The 20,892-nt window shown below is 48.9% G+C and overlaps 1 protein-coding gene across 1 annotated transcript in view; it reads left to right on the forward strand.

Moving 5' to 3' along the window:
• LOC144751988 (vomeronasal type-2 receptor 116-like) overlaps positions 1–20,302 on the forward strand; it is a 55,465-nt gene extending 35,163 nt beyond the window's left edge. The window contains exon 6 of the mRNA XM_078639946.1: positions 19,063–20,302. Coding sequence (XP_078496072.1) covers positions 19,063–19,988 — 926 coding nt within the window. The 3' untranslated portion in view covers positions 19,989–20,302. The remainder of the gene's footprint in view (positions 1–19,062) is intronic.
• Positions 20,303–20,892: the final 590 nt, after the last annotated feature.

Genomic DNA, 20,892 nt, shown 5'->3' on the forward strand with positions numbered 1-20,892 from the left:
AGGGGAGGGCCTCACGACCCCCCCGGCCGTATTTATTAAAATATGAAACAAAATTTAAAACTTGAAATTAAAATTCATTTAATTTATCATGTACAAAATTCAACTTTCATTACACTTGATGAAGACAGGTATCCAGGCTAACCTTAACAAATCTCTAATACAAAGATTTTCCTAACCGAGTCTAACATCATGACAACATGCATTGCATACGAATTTTGTACATCTTATCGTTAAGGGCCAACGGCAAGGTCTTAACCGGTGTCAGATCCCTCTCACCAAATTCTCGCCCTCTCGTGATAGTGGCGCATGCGCAGAGGACTTTACCCTCGTAGCCAACCGTAACTTCCCTTGTCATGGGGGCCCCCTTCCACTCGGCGCCATCTTAAGGTCGTCCGAGTTCCTGTGCGGGGTAACCGTAAGAAGGACAGCGTGGACTCCCCCCCTTTCCCCGCACTCTCTACCGCCGTAGCGGATATCCGGCCCCCGGGAAGTGCCTGGGAGGGGCATCTAGCCGTCTCCCCTTGGGATGGGCCTATGGCCGTCTCCCCCTAGGGATGGGCCTCTGGCCGTCTCCCCCTGGGCGATCCCATCCATACTGGGTGCTGCCCCCCCGTGGGAGGGGCCAATGGCCGCCTCCCCCCGGGCGCTCCCATCCATCATGGGTGGCGCCCCCATGAGGGACCTTGAAATCACTGCTCACCGATCATGACCTTACCGCCACAGGCCAGATAGTTGACCGACTATCTGGCCCCCCAAAAAACTCCTATAGGTCATGTCTCCTTAATCCCACTAGCCATGCTAAAATGTCTCCTATCAATATGCCGTTCCCCACCTTGGACAGGTGTACCCCATCGTCTGAATAACAACGGTCCCCCCAGATGCACCCGTGAGATATACTCTGAAGGTGGCTAGATCGAAACAATTTCTCAATTTTATTGTTAACCCTTTTTACCGAATGGTTCAATGCTGTCGTGGATCACCCCCCCCCCCTCCATACCCTCCTCGGAATCATGTGTGACCAGGCTATTGTGCACCCCGGGAGTGTCTTTGCTAACCAGCTGACTGCAGAAAGTATGTGTTTGATTAAAGCCCGTCTGCCCAATCTCACCAAGTCATTGCCCCCAATGTGCACTATGACTACTGATGGCGGTGACCTGTGCCACCTTAACAATTCTTCAACACAACCTTGTAGTTGGTCAATACACAAACCGCCTTTCCCATGGAAGGACACCCTGAAACCATATTCCTCAGATGTGTGGATCGCATCACCTGCCCTGAATAGGTACGCGGCCTGTCTCACGTATGAGTGGCCCACGACCCAGACCACTCGTCGTCCATTCCTTGCTCCTGACGTGGTGGTTAGCTGATACTGGGCCGATCCCAATTTCCGCCCTGCGTCACAGGCTCGTGAAACTGTAATCCAAACAAAAGACAACAAGCGTGAGTGCACATCTCCACAAAATTTACAACATGTGCAACCGCACATAACGTTTGAAACAGTTTGAAGACCATCGCCCCAACTGTTTAACATTGTCTGCCTGCAGACCCCCGGCCGTCGCTTCTGTAGCGGCCCCTATCCTGAATGAATGAGTTCCAAAATCACCCGGGTTCAAGCCCGCAGCTGCAATCGTGATTGCCAGCACCCTTTGGAACTGAAACTTTGTTAACGGGGTACCATCAGCATGCCGCAGCAAGGCCCCCCCACGTCGACCCCCTCTGTCGTAGGTAGGCCTCGACGTGCATTACTGGACAACAGGGACTACCCGGAGCACGTTGTAACACAATGCTACTCCCCTGGGCCTCCTGGTCTGTCTTTGACCTGGCAATCGTGACGAGCAGGGAATCCCCTCTCACTTGCGTGTGTTCCTTACGCAGACCCCCATCGGTATCCCTTTTGTTGGCAGCCACTAGTTCGCCTACCCGCAGGGCCCCATAGAATGCCAGTCCAAATGCTGCCCGGAACAGGACAACCTCACTAGGAGAGGAGCATGTCTCCTCTAGCTTCGCCAGCAAGGCGGTCAATCTGTCAAATCCTATCGGGTGCTTGGTGTCCTTTTTGCGCCCCTCTATGCGCCGCCAGCCGCGCAGCGCCTTTCTGACTAAAAAAGGAGTCCGTTGGATCCCCTATCCCATGGAGCTGTGCCATAAACGATATGGCGGCTTTATACCGACTGGCGGTTGCCGCCGACCGGCCCTCCTCATGGAGTGCCACTAAAAATTGGGTAAAGGACCCCTCCTGACCCCATCTCAGCTCCCATGCAGGGCCCAAAAAGGCACAGTACGAGCGAAACGCCCCTTCGTAAGCTTTCCTTGTCTTGGGCACTAGGCTGGCTGCCAAAGAAGTTCGGAGCGCCGACTTGCCATAGTGCTTCGGGAAATGGCGCTGCCACTAGCTCTGCTAAGGGTAAACAATCCCTGAATGCCTGCATTTTAAAACGAGAAAGCGCATCAGCTGCGTTATTCAATACTCCCGGCACATGTTTTGCCCTGAATTGTACATTTAGCTTCAAGCATTCCAACACAATTTCCTTCAGCAATCGCAATATCCATTTGCAGCGTGCTGCCTGTTGGTTAATACATTCTACCACCGTCATGTTATCAGACCAAAATATCACCGAGCGGTTTCGGAATTCCTCCGGCCAGGCCGACAATGCTACCCAGATTGGGAATAACTCCAGGAAACCAATGTTGCTCGTCAAACCACTTGCTGCCCACAATGCCGGCCACTTCTGGGCCGACCATCGATTACCCAGGATCGCGCCGAACCCCACACTGCCCGCAGAGTCGGTCCATACCCCTAACTCAGCTGATGAGGCCGGGGCTTTGCTCCAGACTACCCGGCCATTGAAATCCGCCAGGAATGCCAGCCAAATGAGCATGTCCTGTCGAACCTCGGCCGACAGTCTCTTGCGATGGTGCCCTTCCTTGAGGCCAACCATGGCTTGAGCAATGGATCGTGAGAAAGGGCGAGCCATCGGTATAACCCTCAGCGCAAAGTTCAGCTGTCCCACTGTCTGCTGTAGTTGATGCAGTGTCACCTTGTCGTTTTTAAGACACTGCAGCAGGGAGGCCCTGAATTTGGTGATTTTTTCCCCAGGCAGCCGGAAGCAACCCTCCACGGAGTCTAGTTCGATACCCAGAAACTCCAGAGAGGTAGTCGGCCCTACTATCTTACCAGGTGCCAACCGCACCGCGAAACCCTGCATGAGCACGCAAAAGTCCTGCAATGCCCGTGCACACTCCCGAGACCCCGCTGGGCCAAGAAACAGGAAATCATCGAGGTAATGCATCACATGTTGGTGCCCTGAGTCCTCTGCAAATGCCCACTCCAGAAACCAGCTAAACATTTCAAAGTAAGCACAGGAAATTGAACAACCCATCGGCATGCACATATCCATGTAGTACCGCCCCTGGACTGCAAAACCCAACAAATGTTGATCCCCGGGATGAACCGGCAGTAATCTAAATGCGGATTCAATGTCCGATTTTGCTAACAGTGCCCCGGGCCCTAGGCGATTCAACATGACCACTGCGTCATCGAACGATGCATACCTCACACTGCAAATACCTGCATCGATTGCTTCATTCACGGAAGCCCCCCTCGGCGCAGACAGATTATGTATGAGCCTGTACTCGCCCGGCTCCTTCTTTGGAACTATTCCCAATGGGGAGCACACAAAATTGGCAACTGGTACCTCATCAAACGGTCCCGCAACCCGCCCCAAGCGAACCTCTTTTGCTATTTTTGTGGCAACCACAGCCGGGTTGTGCGTAACGGACAGTTGGTTCCTGCATGAGGGGGTCCCCCGAAAATCCCCCGCTGGGATCCTGAAGCCGTACGAGAAGCCATTCCGCAGGATCCCGGCGGGGACACGATTAGGGTATTTGCTCAGCCAGGGGGTCATAGCCAAAATCTCCACGGGTGATTGCTTAGTCATCCGAACCACCGTGTCAATCCTGCTTGGTACCCCCTTTTCCCCCTGTAACATTGCCTCTTGATCGGCAGCTAGTTTCGGGGTGGGAGGTGTTACCACAACCTGCGCAGGCATGCCTGAACTTGCACGTTCCCTGCGGCTTACTACTTGTTCCCTTGTTAAAACCCCAACATACCCCTCGTTTGTTCCCATTCCAGTCCGATCTCGATTGAGATTCTCCCCCTTGGGCCGCTCGAAAGGGCTGCGGTTGTTTCTGCTGAAAAGCCCTGAAACCATTCGCACTAGCCGTTGTTCCTGCTGCCGAGCCCGGCGTGAACTGCGCATGCCAAGATACAGTGTCCAAACAATCCCAAGTCAATGACTCATTAAACTCTTTCGCTTTTCGAAACGACACATCGTACCCCTTCCATGCGTCCCCTCCATATTTCTCATGGAAGCCTGTGATCCTGCTCTGGTAGCACGCAAGGTCACCCAACAAGTCTGGTGTTCGCTCACCCATAATCGCCACAAACACAGAAAAAGCCCTAATCCAATTCATCATGGATTCCTCCACCCTGAATTCCGCCATTTTGGCCCTCCATTCACTTGGGTGTAACCATTCTTTCTGGGTTTTGGCATACTCTAACTCTCGGTTGTCCGTCAATAATGTAAACATATTGATATATTTGTTGGCCTACACCATTTCTTTAGTAGCCATCGGAACAGGTTGCGCCAAGCTTTCCCTCCTTGATGGCACAGCGCCCTCCCCCATTATTGGGAGTGACCTCTTACCATTTTCCGTCGTACCCCCGGTTGTGTCCGTCGCCTTATTCTTGTTCTCGATCGCCGGGTTCGCCACCTGCAGAGGGATAGAAGGCATGTTCCCTTCCCCAGAGCCCCTCGCCCGCTTGAGATGGTCGATAATCTGCCTGGCCTCTTCAGCTGGATCTTCCGCACCCGCGGATCCCCCCGCTCCCTTCTTCAGCCAAGGCAACACTGCAGCTTGGTGCATTGCCAGTTCCGGGGGTACCTGCCCCTCATCTAGCGGTGTGATAATCACAGGGATTGGCAATCCCCCATCCGGTGCGGGCACCGGGTCGACTGCTGGGGTTACTGGGAGTGGCGGGACTTCTCTCGGGACCAGGGCCTCTCTAGGACTCTTTTTCCCTTTTTTCTTCTGCCCCTTGTCCCCCCCGGAGTAATGTTCGGCAAAGCAGGCCCCACAACCCTCTTTGGTCTCCCAGAGGGCCCCACCTGAGCTTCCACCTTCTTCTGGAGCGCCGCTAAGCCGCGATCCAACCGGTCTACTTTACCAAATTTTCTGTCCATCGCCGCCACTCGATTTACCAGTGTGCGCAGCATCCGTTCCATCTCGGAGCTCTTTCCCTTCTTTCCAGGCATATCCGACGTTCTGGTTTTCTCTATCCTGATTTTCCGTATTTCGGATAAGCCCCAACCACTGAAACAGAAAGAAAACTAAGCATGGGCGTAAAATCCGTTCCGCTCGCGGATTTTTCGGATTTTCGGTAAATCCGCAATCCGCGAACTCTCGCGGATGTAGCGAAAATCCGCAAATCCGCGCGCTGCAGATTTTTTGCTTGTGTTCGCACTGCTCGCGGTTCGCGGCGCGGGCAGCAACAATCTCGCACTCGCGAAATTACAAAAATTACAATTGGGGAGGGGTGAAGGAAGTGGCCCAGTCTCCAACTTCCTGTTCCTGTCCAGCAAGCTCCTCCCATAGGGGTGAGGTGAAGGAAGTGCCCCAGTCTCCAACTTCCTGTTCCTGTCCAGCAAGCTCCTCCCATTGCTTAGTTCATTTCCTGGCCACTTTGAATTCGATCTTGACTGGGAAGGATAACTTTTTGTGGATGCTGCTGGATTTTTGGCTTTGAGGCCTTTTGGATTACTTTTGGATTTGAAATTTTTATTTCACAAGTAAGTTGATAAGTTGATGTTGTTTGTTTGTGGTGATTTTTGTGTGTGTTTTTCAACTTTTTGGGGTGGGGTTGGGGGCTGGCTATGTTGGTGGGAGGCCATTTTGAGGCATGGTCCTGCAGGTCCTGGCCATGTGGATGGGGTCAAGCGGCCATTTTGAAGTCAGGCAGTGTGCTTTGTGCCCTAGGCCCACCCAGTCTGCTCTGATTTCATTCATTATCCCCAGGGGGCCTAGAACTCCCGCGGATTTACCGAAAATCGGATTTTTAAAAAAAAATGTTGCCTGTGTTCGCACTGCTCGCGTCCCGCGCAGCAACAATCTCGCACTCGCGAAATTGTAAAAATTACAATTCTGCACATGAATTGAATACCACCAGGCTTAGTTATGGGTGCATGCATGATACAACTGTTTTGTTGAATTTTAACATGATTCTGGCCAGGGCATGGATGGCATTGGATTGTGGTGATTTTTGTGTGTTTTACGACTTTTTGGGGTGGTGTTGGGGGCTTGCTATGTGGGTGGGGCCATTTTATTGCCTGGTCCCGTGTGGGTGGGGGTCTAGGGGGCATTTTTAAGCCAGTTTGTGTGCTTTGTGCCATAGGCCTGCACCCAGTGTGCTCTGATTTCATCCATTATGCCCAGGGGGCCCAGAATCGGTCTGTTCGCGGATTTTGCTGGTTTTTCGCCACGTTCGCGTCGTGAAGCAACAATCTCGCACTCGCGAAATTGCAAAAATTGCAATTCTGCACCAGAAAACCACCAGCAGGCAGCATAAACCTTCTGAAACTTGATGGATGGCATTGGATTGTGGTGATTTGATTTGTGTTGTGTTTTTTGACTTTTTGGAGTAGGGGTTGGGGGCTGGCTATGTTGGTGGGGGCCATTTTGAGGCATGGTCCTGGCCATGTGGATGGGGGTCAAGCGGCCATTTTGAAGGCAGGCAGTGAGCTTTGTGCCATAGGCCTGCACCCATTTTGCCTTGCTTTCACCCATTGTGCCCAGGGGGAGTCAGTGGTACATGAAACTACAACCCTCTCTGTGTGTGCTCTCTTGGATCAATGTTAAATTCCTGTTTCCCAAAAATTTAGCAATTCTTATTTTTGATATTTCCATATTGTGTGGTGTGCACGTGTGTATTCATAAATGCCTACTTGCAAACTATTAATTGAAGCGCTACATATGCAACATATATTTAACTGATGTTCCTCTGTCTTCGTTTGCTTTTAGGTGCACAAAGTCAATAACTCCGCATCATTGTTGAGCATCAGTGCCAGGAAGAAGTCCTGCTGCGGCCTGCTGTTCCGACATCTGAAGAAGATGGCTCCAAAAAGAGGTGCCCGTAGCTCCTCTTGCAAGAAAGATGTCTCTACTAAGGAGAAGAAGAAGCAAGTGGCACCACTTACCAAGGAGACTGGTGGCTCGACCACTACATTTTTGTGGAAAAAACAAAGGTCCACCATGAGTGCTGCACAGGTAGCCTGTTTAGTGGTTCAATCACCAACGACCAGTGATGTTGGCTCATCGCAAGAAAGTAGCAGCACACCATCAACACAGGTTGTAACTCATCTCACAAGTACTATTCAACAACCAAAGCCGCAACAACAACTGCATGGGCTACTAGTACAAGCACAAGTACATGCGCAAGGAGCTGTCCGAGAAGGAGCTGTCCGAGAAGGAGCTGTCCGAGAAGGAGCTGTCCGAGAAGGAGCTGGCCGAGAAGGAGAAGGCCGAGAAGGAGAAGGCCGAGAAGGAGAGGTCCATGGAGAGTTGCAAGTAGAGGTCAGTGAAGAGGCCCATGTAGCGGCGCATGGAGCGGTGCAAGTGCCCACAATGGTTGTTCTTCCAGAAGTAGGGGCACAGGAGGAAATTGACTTTGGAGCCGGGGTATCATGTCAGGAAGACGAAGGCACTCCTCCTGATGATTCATTTTCTCCCAGCTCCCCAGCAAGGAAAAGATCAAGGAGTGTGTGTAGAAGTTCCTCTTCAAGCCCCGCTCCATCAGATGATCTGGATCTAGATTGGCACCCATCTCCGACGTCTGAGAGGGAGGCACACCATGAGCTGCGAAAGGTATCAAATGTTAAAAGGAAGGGCCCCGGAAAGCTCATACTTATGGATCCGAACGTTGGACTTGATGAAGTGGTGCATTCTGATGTTGTTGAACAGGATGACAGCAATGACCTAGTCATCACACACGTCATTCCAGCCACACCGGCCATGCAGCAGACAGACATTTATACCCTATCCCGACGTCATGCTGAGCGTGACCCTGGCGACGTGGCACTGGTAGCACCACCAACGCAGTCAAGTAGTACAACAAGTTCAACAAAACCTACAGCTCCCATATTTTCTCCCCAGAGGGGGACTCCATCCAGCTCGACTCCCTCAAGTAGGGTTGCTGCAATAATTGCACAACCCAGTAGATGTCTGCAAGGCTCATCCACCACTGCTTCATCTGGCATTGGCAGTATCATCTCGTGCGGCAAAACCAGAAGTTTCCAGTCCCCAGTTTGGAACTTTTTTAGTGTCCATGCAAAGTATGATAACATAGCCGTTTGTTGCATTTGCAAGACTAGAGTTAGCCGTGGTAAGACTGGTACCAACTATGGAACCGGAGGCCAGATAGGTCATCTTAAAAGAAGGCACGCTGTTGAATGGTTTGCGCACCTAGCAAACATCAAGGGAAAGCAATCCCAAAGGGCAAGTGGCCAAAATATACCCATACTAGGTGTTTCATCTGAAGATGACGGGGAGGTAGAAGAAGCGTCAGACATTTGTCCGGTTGCACCCAGTACCCCTGGCAGCACCACACCCTCCGGAACACATAGGAGGCACACTGAGAGTCTGGGAGACACACCAATGCGGAAAATGTCAACACTGAGCAGAAGTGGGTCGAAGAAGGCATCAGCATCATCCAGTAAATTTGTCCAGCGCACCATTACAAACATGTTCTCCTCAGATGCGCAATTTCAACGCAACCACCCAATTGTGCGCCTGTATAACACTAAGCTGGCTAAAATGCTAGCGGTGGACCTTCTCCCTTTTTCGTTTGTCGAAGGTGTGGGTTTTCTTGAACTCGTGGCTACCCTGGCCCCTAAATGGAAGGTTCCTAGCTGGTTCTATTTTGCCAGGGTTGCTGTTCCAGCACTACATAAAGAGGTGCTTGAGTTGGTTGGGGCAGCTTTGCAGAAGAGTGCTGTTCACACTATACACCTGACAACAGACATGTGGACCAGTTGCGCAGCCACTGATTACATGTGCATCACTGCACACTGGGTCTCTTTTTCAGGGGTTATTAAACAGATAAATGCAGGTGGTGACTTGGCCGAGATTTTTAAGGGTGCTCGTAAACATGCAACATTAGCCATGTTTGGCATGGAGAAAAGTCATACTGCAGCCAACATTTTGGATGACTTTAACAAAAAGGTCTCGCAATGGCTGCCCCCAAGAAATTGCAAGGTTGGTTATGTTTCTACTGATAATGGCAGCAATGTAGTTAAGGCCATGGAGAACGGTTACTATTTCAGAGTGCCGTGTTTGGCGCACTGTATGAACCTTGTCGTGCAAAAGTTCTTGAAAAAAGAACTTGCAGTCGACAAAATACTGACCATCTGCAGAAGAATATGCACACATTTCAACCATTCTTTTAAGGCCCGGAAGGAGCTGAGGCGCCAGCAAAATGTACGTAGAATGCCAGTGAAAGCACTTATCCAGGAGGTGGCAACACGTTGGAACTCAACCTTCTACATGCTTGAGCGTCTGCATGAGCTGTTTCCAGTAGTCAATGAGTATTTCTACAACCTGGGTGGTGATACGACAGAAATGATGCTAGCGGTGGAGCAATGGCAGCTAGTTAAAAGCCTGACAGACATGCTTCGTCCTTTTGAGGTCTTCACGCGTGAAGTCAGCAGGGAGGACTGTTCTTTGAGCAAAGCTATCCCATTGTTGCTGAAGCTCGAGCACCAAGTCAAGGTGGTGTCTTCAGAATTAAAAGATGCTGCAAAGAATGAAGCATATGAGTTGGCGCAGAGATTATTACAACGCCTAGTTAGCAATAAACGGCTTGTAAATATCAAGAAACAACAGCACTACATTTGTGCTACTATTCTGGATCCACGTTACAAAAAGCCATTGTTTGGCAAAGTATTAATTCCTTTTGAAACATCAGATGTTACAGAGTACAAAGGTTGGCTAGCTCAGTCAGCCATTCGTTTTGAAAGAGAGCGGAAGGAAACTGTAGGAGAAGACAGTACTACTAGTGAATCAGCAGGCCATCAGGCGTCCCAAAAAAGCACTTCTGCATCTGTGCCTGTGGCAGAAGTGAGTGACTTTTCCTCTGAGCCGTTAACCACACCAGCAACCGTATCATCTGCACCAGGCCCAGGCGATATGTCTGAAGCGGATTGGCTAAGTGAGCTAGGGTTTCCTTGTCCCAGAAAGGACACAGAAGTGCAAAGTACAGGAATCCGGGAGAACATTGTTTCAATGGTGCAGGCCTATCTGGATGACTCAACAGCGGTCAATATTACTGAGGACCAATTGGCGTATTGGCATGGGAAAAGAAACATATGGCGAGAGCTCACCAACCTGGCTATCAATTACTTGTCTTGCCCACTCGCAAGCGTGTCTTCAGAACGTGTTTTTAGTTCTGCTAGTGGCATTGTGACTTGCAAAAGGTCCCGCCTCTTGCCCGCAAATGTGGAGCGGCTCACCATGATAAAGATGGAAAGTTCTCCTCAGTTACCAGAAGTACTACCGACTGAATTTGCAGAGTATGAGGACGAGTTCTGCTTCCCTGACAGCGAGTTCTGAAAATGAGTCAATGAATCATTAACTTTATTTTTCGTCCTTATTCACTTTTATTCCTGTGTGTCTGTCTTTCTTTGTTTAGCAAGTGCTTCATCACATTCACAACAAAACTGTAATCACCCAATCAAACAACAAGCCCATCAGCAGAACTGTCTTGATTTTGATGCCGCAGCATTCCTCAGGTTCACAACAGTTAGTTGACAAGAACTCAGTCCTGGTCGTCTATCCTCCTCCTCCAGACTCACCCTATCCGTTTCCCGTAATGCTGATGCCTGGATTCTGCACAATGAAGAAACTTACGTTGACGAGTCCCCTAAAGAGGGACTGGAAGTAGTGAGTCCTCATTTAAATACATTTTGCTAAGTGTGACTTTTTTTCCCCGATTTGCTTTTTGGCTGTTTGGGGGGTGTCAAACTTGTTTGCGCTTGGGTTTACGGGTCTTGGCTGGGCCATTGCTGGCAAGGTCTATTAAGGGATGAAATTGGTTAGGCATTTACTTTTGAAAACATTTGGCCAATTACACGTGAACGTTTAGGCGTTATTATTGCTCGATTGCCTGTCTTAGGGGTGCTGTCTGTGGGGCTTCTAGGTTTTTGGGGTCTGTGAGCACCTCTGCCACATTTCTAATGTTGATTGCTTTTGTTTTGCAGAAAATCAACGCCGGGAAACTCCAGTTGGGGCCCTGCTGCAGAACGCTTTAGGACACTGTGAATTCCAGGTGGAGCCAGCACTCAAATACAAATTGCAGGTAAGATAAGCGTTTGGATGGGAGGTAGTATAATGGAGTATTAGGAGAGGCGAGAGAGTGACAGTGGTACTAGTAGTAAAGTCCTAGGACTCTTGAATTAACAAACTCTGTGACAGGCATTTACTTTGGAAAACATTTGGCCAATTACACGTGAACCAACACGATGACAGTGTTCAGTAAAACGAACTGACTGCAAAACCACCACCCACTAGGCTCAAAAGTAGTAAAAAACAGGTATGCTCGGATAAAGTTTGAAAAAGTATATTTTTATATCCCTAACAAAATAAACTCCCGCAAGACCCTCCCTAACCCCAACAAATAAATAGTCCTTCAAAAGTCCCCAAAAACCCCAACTCCCAATTCCCACCCCCGAAAAGTCTCTAAAAAAGGGGCAAGGGACACTCTAGGGATGCATGGTGTTGACTTTGGCCTCCAGGGCATCATGCCTTAGGGCCAGGGCATCGTACTGCTCCCGGAGGGTGGCGTGGTCTAAGCGGAGGCCCTCCAACAAATTTTGATATTCTTTCAATTTGGGAACTCCGCCTCCAGGTCGGACACTCTGTGGATTGCACGGCGCAAGCGAGCCTTTAGAGTACTGTGAGGGGCAGCCTTTGCTGCTCGGCGGTGGCGTCTGCCAGCACGGCTCCGTATCGCCGGAGCACTGCGCTGACCGGCAGAACGTGGGGTCACGGAGGAGGATGCAGGTATCCCATTCGATGTACTGGACTGCGTGTCCTCCCCCTCCAGTTCCACCAGCCGCCGATATTGGGCAACAGTAGCATCCAGCCTCCGTTGCCGGGCCAGTAGAGCCTGCATACTCCTTGTTGGTTTTGATGTTTTAGTATGACCAACTATATGAAGAAAGAAAGACATAATCTGTAACCAATGCTCTTTAAGAATATGATTAACACAAAATGATTCAGCAGGAAGTTTTGTCACAGTACAACTAGCAACTAGCCAGCGCAGTACAAAATTATTCAGGCCAGTATCATGGGCGTCCGCAGGGAGGGGCAAGGGGGGGCGCTTGCCCCCCCCTGGATCGCAGGTCCATCCAGTGCTGGCCCAGTGACAAATTACAATATGGTAATTACAGCAGGCTGGGACCGACAGACAGATAGAGGCAGAGACAGGGACAGAGAGAGAGGAAGACAGAAGGAGAGAGAGAGAGGGAGGGAGCCAGAGGGTGACAGAGGGAGGGTGAGGGAGGGAGACAGAGAGAGAGAGACAGCGAGGTAGAGGGAGACACAGGGAGACAGAAAGAGGGAGACAGAGAGAGAGAGAGAGAGGGAAACAGAGAGAGGGAGGGAGACAGAGAGAGAGGGAGGGAGACAGAGAGAGAGGGAGGGAGAGAGACAGAGAGAGAGACAGAGAGAGAGACAGAGAGAGAGAGAAAGAAAGATGTGTGTAATGTGTATGCCAGGTCTGGTGGCTCAGTGGACGAAGGCATCCGCTGCAGGGGCATGAGTTCAACCTCATGGTCATAGTTTTTTGTTGTTGCTCTAGATCCACCCCCCTCCCCCACTGACCCTGCCCCCTTCGGTGCGGCCCTTGGCCACAAACCACACTGTCAATTTGGCCCCGAGAGAAAGTTTGTGAGGACCCATGCTCTATAACCATATCCTCCTGATTTAGATTGAATTGTTTTTTTCTGGAATTTTTTGTTTTTCCCTCTGTTTTAATGTAGTTGCCAGGTCGTCTGCTGTAGTGCCGCACAAGATTTTTCTCTTCCCCCTATGGGGTTCTTTGTTTATTTAAGCTCTATGTCGTGTTAGATTTAAAAAAAATGTATTTAATACTTGTGCTCAATCATGTCAGGAGTAGGACTCAGGAGATGGTGATGATGTTGCACCCCCCCCCGGAAACATTTCATAGTATGTTCGTAGTTCATCCAGTGACCGTCTACTCTCTGTAGATACACATCATATGCTATCTAAGAGTCAGATAGTACCATGATCCAGCTTACCTCTACCCGCCACCACCACTGTCTGCTTCCTCACAGTCTGTTCTTGCGCCGCCTCCTCCCCAGAGCTGTCCTCGGAGTCTATCACCACCACCACATCCCAGCTGGCCCCGCCACCAGATGTTCCACCTACAAAGTAGATTTAAGAATGTTAGATTACACCACTCACTAGTATTTGGTCTAGGAATGAAGAAATGTGAAAACAACAGAAAAAGTAATTGACTGTCTACTCTAGTCTAAAGTAAAAATGTCCCTCCTTCCAGGGAAGGCTGTTGTCTTGCTGCACTTTTTTGTCACAATTGATGAATGCTTGCTTAATTTTAACACACACCATTTTTCTCTGAACAGACAGAAGCTGGACTTCTAAGGACAAGAGCAACATCAACTTCAAACCAGGTGAAAGCTCGGCTCGACCACAAGAAATGTGTTCCATTACTCATCAACTCAGCACCAAGCACTTTTCCATTTCCAGCTAACTTTATTTTAATATATGTGTTTACTTTTACTTTTAATAAAGCTTTTAAACTTGAATAGACTCTGTGGTTTTTGGTCCTCCAGAATAGAGTGACTGAGCGAAAGGTTTTGCAATTTTTGCAAGGAGGAGTCCGTGCCGCTGACACTACCAGGTTTATACAGTGTGCCAAACACGCCACTCTGAAATATTATTACTCTGGTCTTTGGTGTCCATAGTTCGGTTTGTGGAGAATTGTCCCTGCAACAGTAGTATTATGGATTTTGCTCCTATCTAAACACTGTTTCGAAAAAATTAAATTAGGAACGCTTGGACAACAATAGGTCCTCTATATTTAAATGAAAACTTACTGGGGTCAGCAAAGGAGCACTCGCCACCCTGGCCTGCATCCTTCTCCTTTGGAGCCACAGCATCCTCCTTTTCCGTCCGCTTGCCCCTGGGCGGAGTTGACATACAACATGAAAGAAAGAACAGAAAACATTGATGATTGCTGCTTGTCGATGTCCTTGTCAACCAAATCAAACATTTAGAAAGAACAAGAACCAACTATTTCAGCCAAAAAGAGGGCTACAAAGGAAGGACTGCACCTGAGCCTCTACTCTAGGGGCAGATTTACAAGCCCCTTGCAGCTCTTTTGCTCCGTTCTTGCGTCACTTTTGTGACGCAGCGCCACAACAAGAGAGGCGCCATGGTGTGGCGTATATTAACAACGTGACGCATACGGGAGATGCATTCCATTCTAAAGCCCTGCGCCATAAGGGAGCGTTCCAGCGCAAGGGAGGGCGTTCCTGCGCAGGAACGCATGCTAAAAGTGGCTATGGGGAATATATAAAATTTCAATCAGTCATTTAGGACAATGATGCGTCACTGAAACCCTGCGCCTGCATGAAGCAGACGTACGGCTGCGCCATCGTTGCAACGCAACTCCATCAATGAGCCGCCTTTACTGCACCGATGCGTAACGCTTCGGTGACGTTTTGGGACCATGGTGTGCCGCATTGTAAACACGGCGCACCATGGGTGGTGCTGGCGTGCCGCACACTTTGCAGGGATGCGCAGGTAATTGCTAATCTGACACTTAGGGGCATACTTACGAGTTCTGGGCTGCACACCTCCAGAGGTGCACCAGAACAAATGCATAACGCAAAACTAACCTTGCGTCACGGCAGATGCGCCGCAATTACAATGTGGCAAACCCTGGCGCAAGGGTAGGCAGATGCGTGACGCATCTCGTGACGAAAGAGGGGCGCATCTCTAGAGTCGCGTCGCAGGCGCGATGCAACTCTAGCAATGCTCAGGGCTGCCCAATACTCAACATACCGCATCAGTCCTTACGCCTGCTTCAAGCAAGCAGGCATAAAGAATTGACGTAGCAGCGTCGCGGAAGTGCCTGCGTTAAATCTTGTAGATTTCACGCAGGCACTTTTGCGAGGCGCACAGCTGCCTGACCGCCACCCCCCCCCTGCGTGGGAACGCACCCATTGTGGCGCAGGCCCAGGCCTTAACGTGGCGCATCTCCCTAGATGCATCACGTTGTACATGACTCGCAGGGATGCGCCACGTTTACGTCGCTGTGCGTCAGGTAAGGCAGCGTAAACGTGGCGCAAGGGGCTTGTAAATCTGCCCCTTTGTGTCTAGCATTACGCAGTTCTGTAAAGTACACTCATACATTACTCAGCCCAATTAAATGAACACAAAATAGAAAACAAATAAGCAGTGGCACCGCCACAGAGAAGGAGAGCAGTGCACCTGAAATGCACAGCAGATTTTGAAATATTAATTTACCTCTCCTATCAATGTAATCGGCAGCATTATTGCTCTTTGTAAAAAAGTTAAAACAAACATTTGCAATATAACACACAGAGCAGGAGAAAAAACAGAGTAGTGAGTGATGAAAAAATTGCTACTACTACTCACCAAGCCCGGGGACCTCCACTCCCAGCAGGTCGAGCAGGTCGCGCTCCCGGTCCAGGATATCGGTCCAGCGGTGGGTCACCTGGTTGTAGGTGCGCTGGACCCCCGAGATGTCAAACAGGGCCCGGCACACCTGCTCCCACCGCTTCCGTCGCTCCTGGCAGTTGGTGTAGCCACCAGCGATCCTGCCGCCTGCCGCGATGGTCCTGGGGAGGCGGCGCTGTACATAGAAAACGAGTGCGCCCACCTCCTCAGGGCTGAAGATGTCCCTAGGCACCACCGTTTCCGCCCTAAAACGGCCACACGGGAGCCGGGCACGGGCTGCGGGGCCCGTCTTGGGCAGCTTCACAGCTGGCTTCACCATGGTCTGGGCAGGTGGTAGGAACAAGGAGAAAAAATGAAAAAGAATAAGACTAGGGAAGAAGAAAATAAAAGTTTAAAAAAGTAGTTGAAAAGTAAACAAAAGTAGCCTAAAACGCAAAAATATAAAGCTAGAAAACTAGAGGGATAGATAATAATTTAAATAGATTCAAAAAATATTATAACAAGCAAAGGATGGCAGAGATATAGAAAGGATTAGAAACACCATGCCCAGACACGTAGGAATGAATGAAAAACAAGATGGCGGCCCGATCACGTGCGCGTAAGTAAGTTCGCACACGATTTCTCTCGCGAACTCGTGCGAACTTGTATTCGCAAGGCGCTCATTCCGCGAGATTACACTTCGCGGGCGGAAACGGAAATACGTCACGCAAACAAAATGGCGGCGCCCATACTCGACCTTGGGGTAATTCGCACGAGTTCGCGGCTTCCACGGTCGATTTCGCACGACGCCGCGCCTCGCGAATAGCGCGAAATTACAGAAAAACGATTTTTGCAAAAAGCAAAAGCAATGAGCAGGTGCAAAAGTTCAACCTCATCATTTGTAACCATTCCCTGCAGTGCTTCCTGAAGGGGCCCTCCAGAATCCGGTTGCCTACTTGCAACTATTGTGTGACCCTGCTCTGACAGTCACAGAATAGTTAGAAGTATGCCATTGCATCCTGTTAAAATTTTTTTACATTGCAACAAAAAGGAAAGGGAGCAGACAAGCAGGTGCCAGCCTTCATTAATGTCAGTTGGGGCAGGGCAGGTGTTGTTGTTTGCAAAACTTAAAGCACTTAGCAGGTGTGCTTTGCTTTGCCACAATAATGTACACTCACTGGTCAACCAGAGGGTGCTGTGATGACACCGAGGGTGGCATGGGTGTGCCAGCCAGAGGGTGGCATGGGTGAACCAGAGTGCCAGTGTTGACAGAGGATGGCAGTGCTTTGCTTTGCCCCAATAATGTACACTGGTGAACCAGAGGGTGCTGTGATGACACAGAGGGTGACATGGGTGAGCCAGAGGGTGGCATGGGTGAACAAAGAGAGTGCCAGTGGTGACAGAGGGTGGCAGTGATGAAGAAAGCCTTGCAAACAGGCTGGGCACGTAGAAATAACAAGTTCGCAAAACTGGCGACCCGGCAAGTAAGTTCGCAATTTGCGAAATTGTACAAAACCCTCGCGAACTTGCAGAAACCCGTGCGAACACACACCTAAAAAAAATCAGCAAAATCAGCGAGAATTCGCGGATTTTGCGGCTTTTCGCAATCCGCAAATTCGCAAATCCGCAAATTTGCGGATTGCGAATCCGCAAAATCCGCCCATGCTTAAAGAAAACGATTATCACGTTCAAAATTGCTGCTTGTTCCCTAGAGGGCTCACGAGCAACGAGTGGTGCAGCCTTCAAAGCGCGGGAACAAGAGGACGCCTGCCTGGGCCCCGCGCCTTTTAACTTGCAACGGGGAGGCAGGGCGGCATCCCCCTCCCGCCCAAAAGTGCACGGGCTTCCGGCGGGGGTTAGGACAACCCCTTTTTGGGCGGCGGGGGCGTGCTCCTGCTACGCCACTTTGGGCATACCAGCCGGGAACACGCCCCCCCCGCCTGGAAAGGTTTCCCGGGTGGTCGGGGCACCCGGCCATACGTTCGGGTTGACCGAGAGGTCTCCTCCTTTCCAAACTTTGTCTCCCAGGGCATGAAATGCAATAGGGAGCTAGGAGAACCACTACCACCTCTCTGCGCCAGCATGTGCTGCTTGGAGGCCAAGGAACACATTCTCCCACACACGTCTTCCTAGTTTCATCTTTTGTGAACAGATTGTTAGCTACAGCATTAACTCTGTCAACTATTCTGATTCAATCATCCTTTTCTGAGACAAGGGTGTATTTTGGACTTGTGCTCCAAACACTTGTGAATCCACCATGATTGACAATTCTCCATCTGTAAAACAGGGATGTGGGGGGCCAGGCATTGTACTTGTGTTGCGCTGCTGTGGAATGGCAGAAGATCATGGTCTTAACTTGTGTGTGTTTATAGCATAGTAGCCAAGTGTTAACAATTGTCCAATCAACATCAGGTGTGTGATGCTAGCATCATTACTACGGCCACAGATGCAGGGCAATGCTCACCGTGTCCCAAAACAGACTCACTGCATCAGCAGACCACCGCTGTGAAACCACCAGGCAACACTATTATCTAAATTGGGGGCCGTATTACGCATTGTCATTGTTTACAGCGGCGCACCTTATAAAAGGTGCGCCAGGTGCAAAGAATGACAATGTACCCCATTTAGAGGTGCTGCCCCCATGGCAGCCACAAACTCACGCTGACCTGGAGTCAGCACAGTCATGTGAAAACACAGAGAAGCACTTGCGGTCACTCCATGTTTTCACAGTGCAGGCAGCAACCTGCCTGCACTTTTAAAGGGGATTAGAGATCCCCTTCAGGTGGGAGCAGTCAGTGACTGCATCGTCCGCCTCATGTCCATTGAATGTAAGTGGGACAAAAAGGTTAGTCAGTCTAAAAATTGGGTTATGGTTCTAAAACATTTAGGAAACACTTTTTATTGTTAAGCTAATTATTGTTTCATTTAAAAAAAATGTAAACAATAGGATAGTGTATACTGTTGATTAGTTGACATATCTTATTGATGGCAATAACTCTCAGTACTGGCTTGGCATTACTCCACATAAAACAACTTGATAGTGTCTCTTATAGAACTGTAAGTCTCCAGGCTTTAATCCTCCACACCATAGTTTCCTGTGCGGAGGGATGGTAGTGAGAACCCATTTTTTTCTCAGTCTTTTCCTCCCAATGGGACACAGAAAAGACAACTGAAGGAATGGCGATTCTGTGACTCACAAAAGCTGCACCTTTCTCTCTAAGACCAATGTGACACTTCCTAAGTATACAGATTGTAATCAGTAACCAGCTCCATTCTTTACTACAGATTCCCGTGACTGCTGGCCTTGTCCTGAAGACCACTGGCCCAATGAGGACAGAACCTGCTGTGATCTAACAACTATCCAGTTCCTGTCCCTCGAGGAGCCTTTGGGAATCACACTCTCATGCCTCACCAGCCTCCTATTCTTAATCACTTTTCTTGTTCTCTGCATCTTCAAGAAGTACCAGGACACGCCAATTGTCAAAGCAAACAATCGAGAACTCAGCTATGTGCTTCTCATCGCCCTCATGCTCTGCTTCCTATCTCCCTTCACCTTCATTGGCCATCCCATGAGGGCCACCTGCATGATCCGCCAAAACTTATTTGGAATTATCTTTTCCATCAGCATTTCCACAATTCTTTCCAAGACCATCACTGTGATTATAGCGTTCAATGCTCGTGATCCCACCAGCCGTTTGTCTAGGTGGCTTGGGACCAGAATGCCCAGTGCAGTGGTCCTTCTGTGTTCATTTGCTCCAGTCCTGATTTGCGCAGTCTGGCTGCTTCTTGATCCTCCATTCCTAGTGAAGATACAGATACGAGACACCACCATCCTCCAGTGTGACGAGGGATCCGTTCTCTTCTTCTATCTGATGTTGGGTTATCTAGGCTTGTTGGCCACTGTCAGCTTTGTGGTTGCATTTTATGCCCGTAATTTGCCTCAGAGTTTCAATGAGGCCAAGTTCCTCACCTTCAGTATGCTTGTGTTTCTGGCAGTCTGGACTTCTTTCATCCCAGCGTATCTCAGCACCAATGGAAAGTATTTGGTGGCCGTCGAGGTCTTTGCCATCTTGTCAGCGAGTGCAGGACTATTCGGTTGTATCTTCATTCCAAAATGTTACATCATCCTTTGGAGGCCGGATATGAATACAAAACAGTACTTAATGCAAAAACCTGTTTCCAAATTTAAAAAATCAGATATCTACAATTGATGTACACAAATCTTTTATTAGCACAACCTCACTTCTTGCCATGTCTGTAGCAGAAAAAAACAATATATATATTGGAGATGCATACCATGCTCAAAATACAAATATCAGTTAAATAAGTAAAGAGTACAGGTCATTTTACACAGTTTTCAGAATAACTGTAAGTATAAGTCACAGTCTCTTTCATTTGTGTGACCAATAAATGCTATTCATTTAATCAAAACTGAATATGATTATATTTAGTACCATTCTTGTAATATTGTTCTGCTTTGGAACTGTTATAATCAAGCATGTGTAAAAATATTCATGGTGTTTTCTTAGAGTTGATCATTTAATTTTTAAATCATAATTATGAAATTACAGATTTTCTAGAAAATGTATGATTGCATGTTTCATTTTGTCTTTTTGAAGTAAAATTACCTAATGGAATGAAATAGCTGAAGGACATTTCTCCACTCTACGGTGAGTGTTTATTCTGAAGGTGTTCAATGAAGCTTTTTAATTATATTATACAATCTATGCAGAGAGAGCTAAGGATCAGAGTGGACCTTCACACCTGGGAGAATGAGACACACACAGTCATAGGATCCATTCTAATTGGAGGCTGCTGGGAGACAAGCTGCCTTCGCTGGCTGCCTTTATTGCTAGCTGGCATGCATATCATGTACGTGCATCATGGAGGTGGTTCTTTGGGCTCAAATAGCGTGGTTATATTAAAGAGAACAATAGGAATATGTTTTCTAATACAGGTATACACGTCTGACCAACCTTAGAAACTCAGCTCAGATTTCTATTTGCTAATGAAATATGCCTAGAGGTAGCACATGAATGTGCTTCTGCTATAAAATACATATACATTGTTAGATTTGGGGTCTCTAGTTCGCACAGGTAGGTACTTGTGACAAAT

This window comes from Lissotriton helveticus, chromosome 4_2 (assembly GCF_964261635.1).
Source record: "Lissotriton helveticus chromosome 4_2, aLisHel1.1, whole genome shotgun sequence".
Lineage (NCBI taxonomy): Eukaryota > Metazoa > Chordata > Amphibia > Caudata > Salamandridae > Lissotriton > Lissotriton helveticus.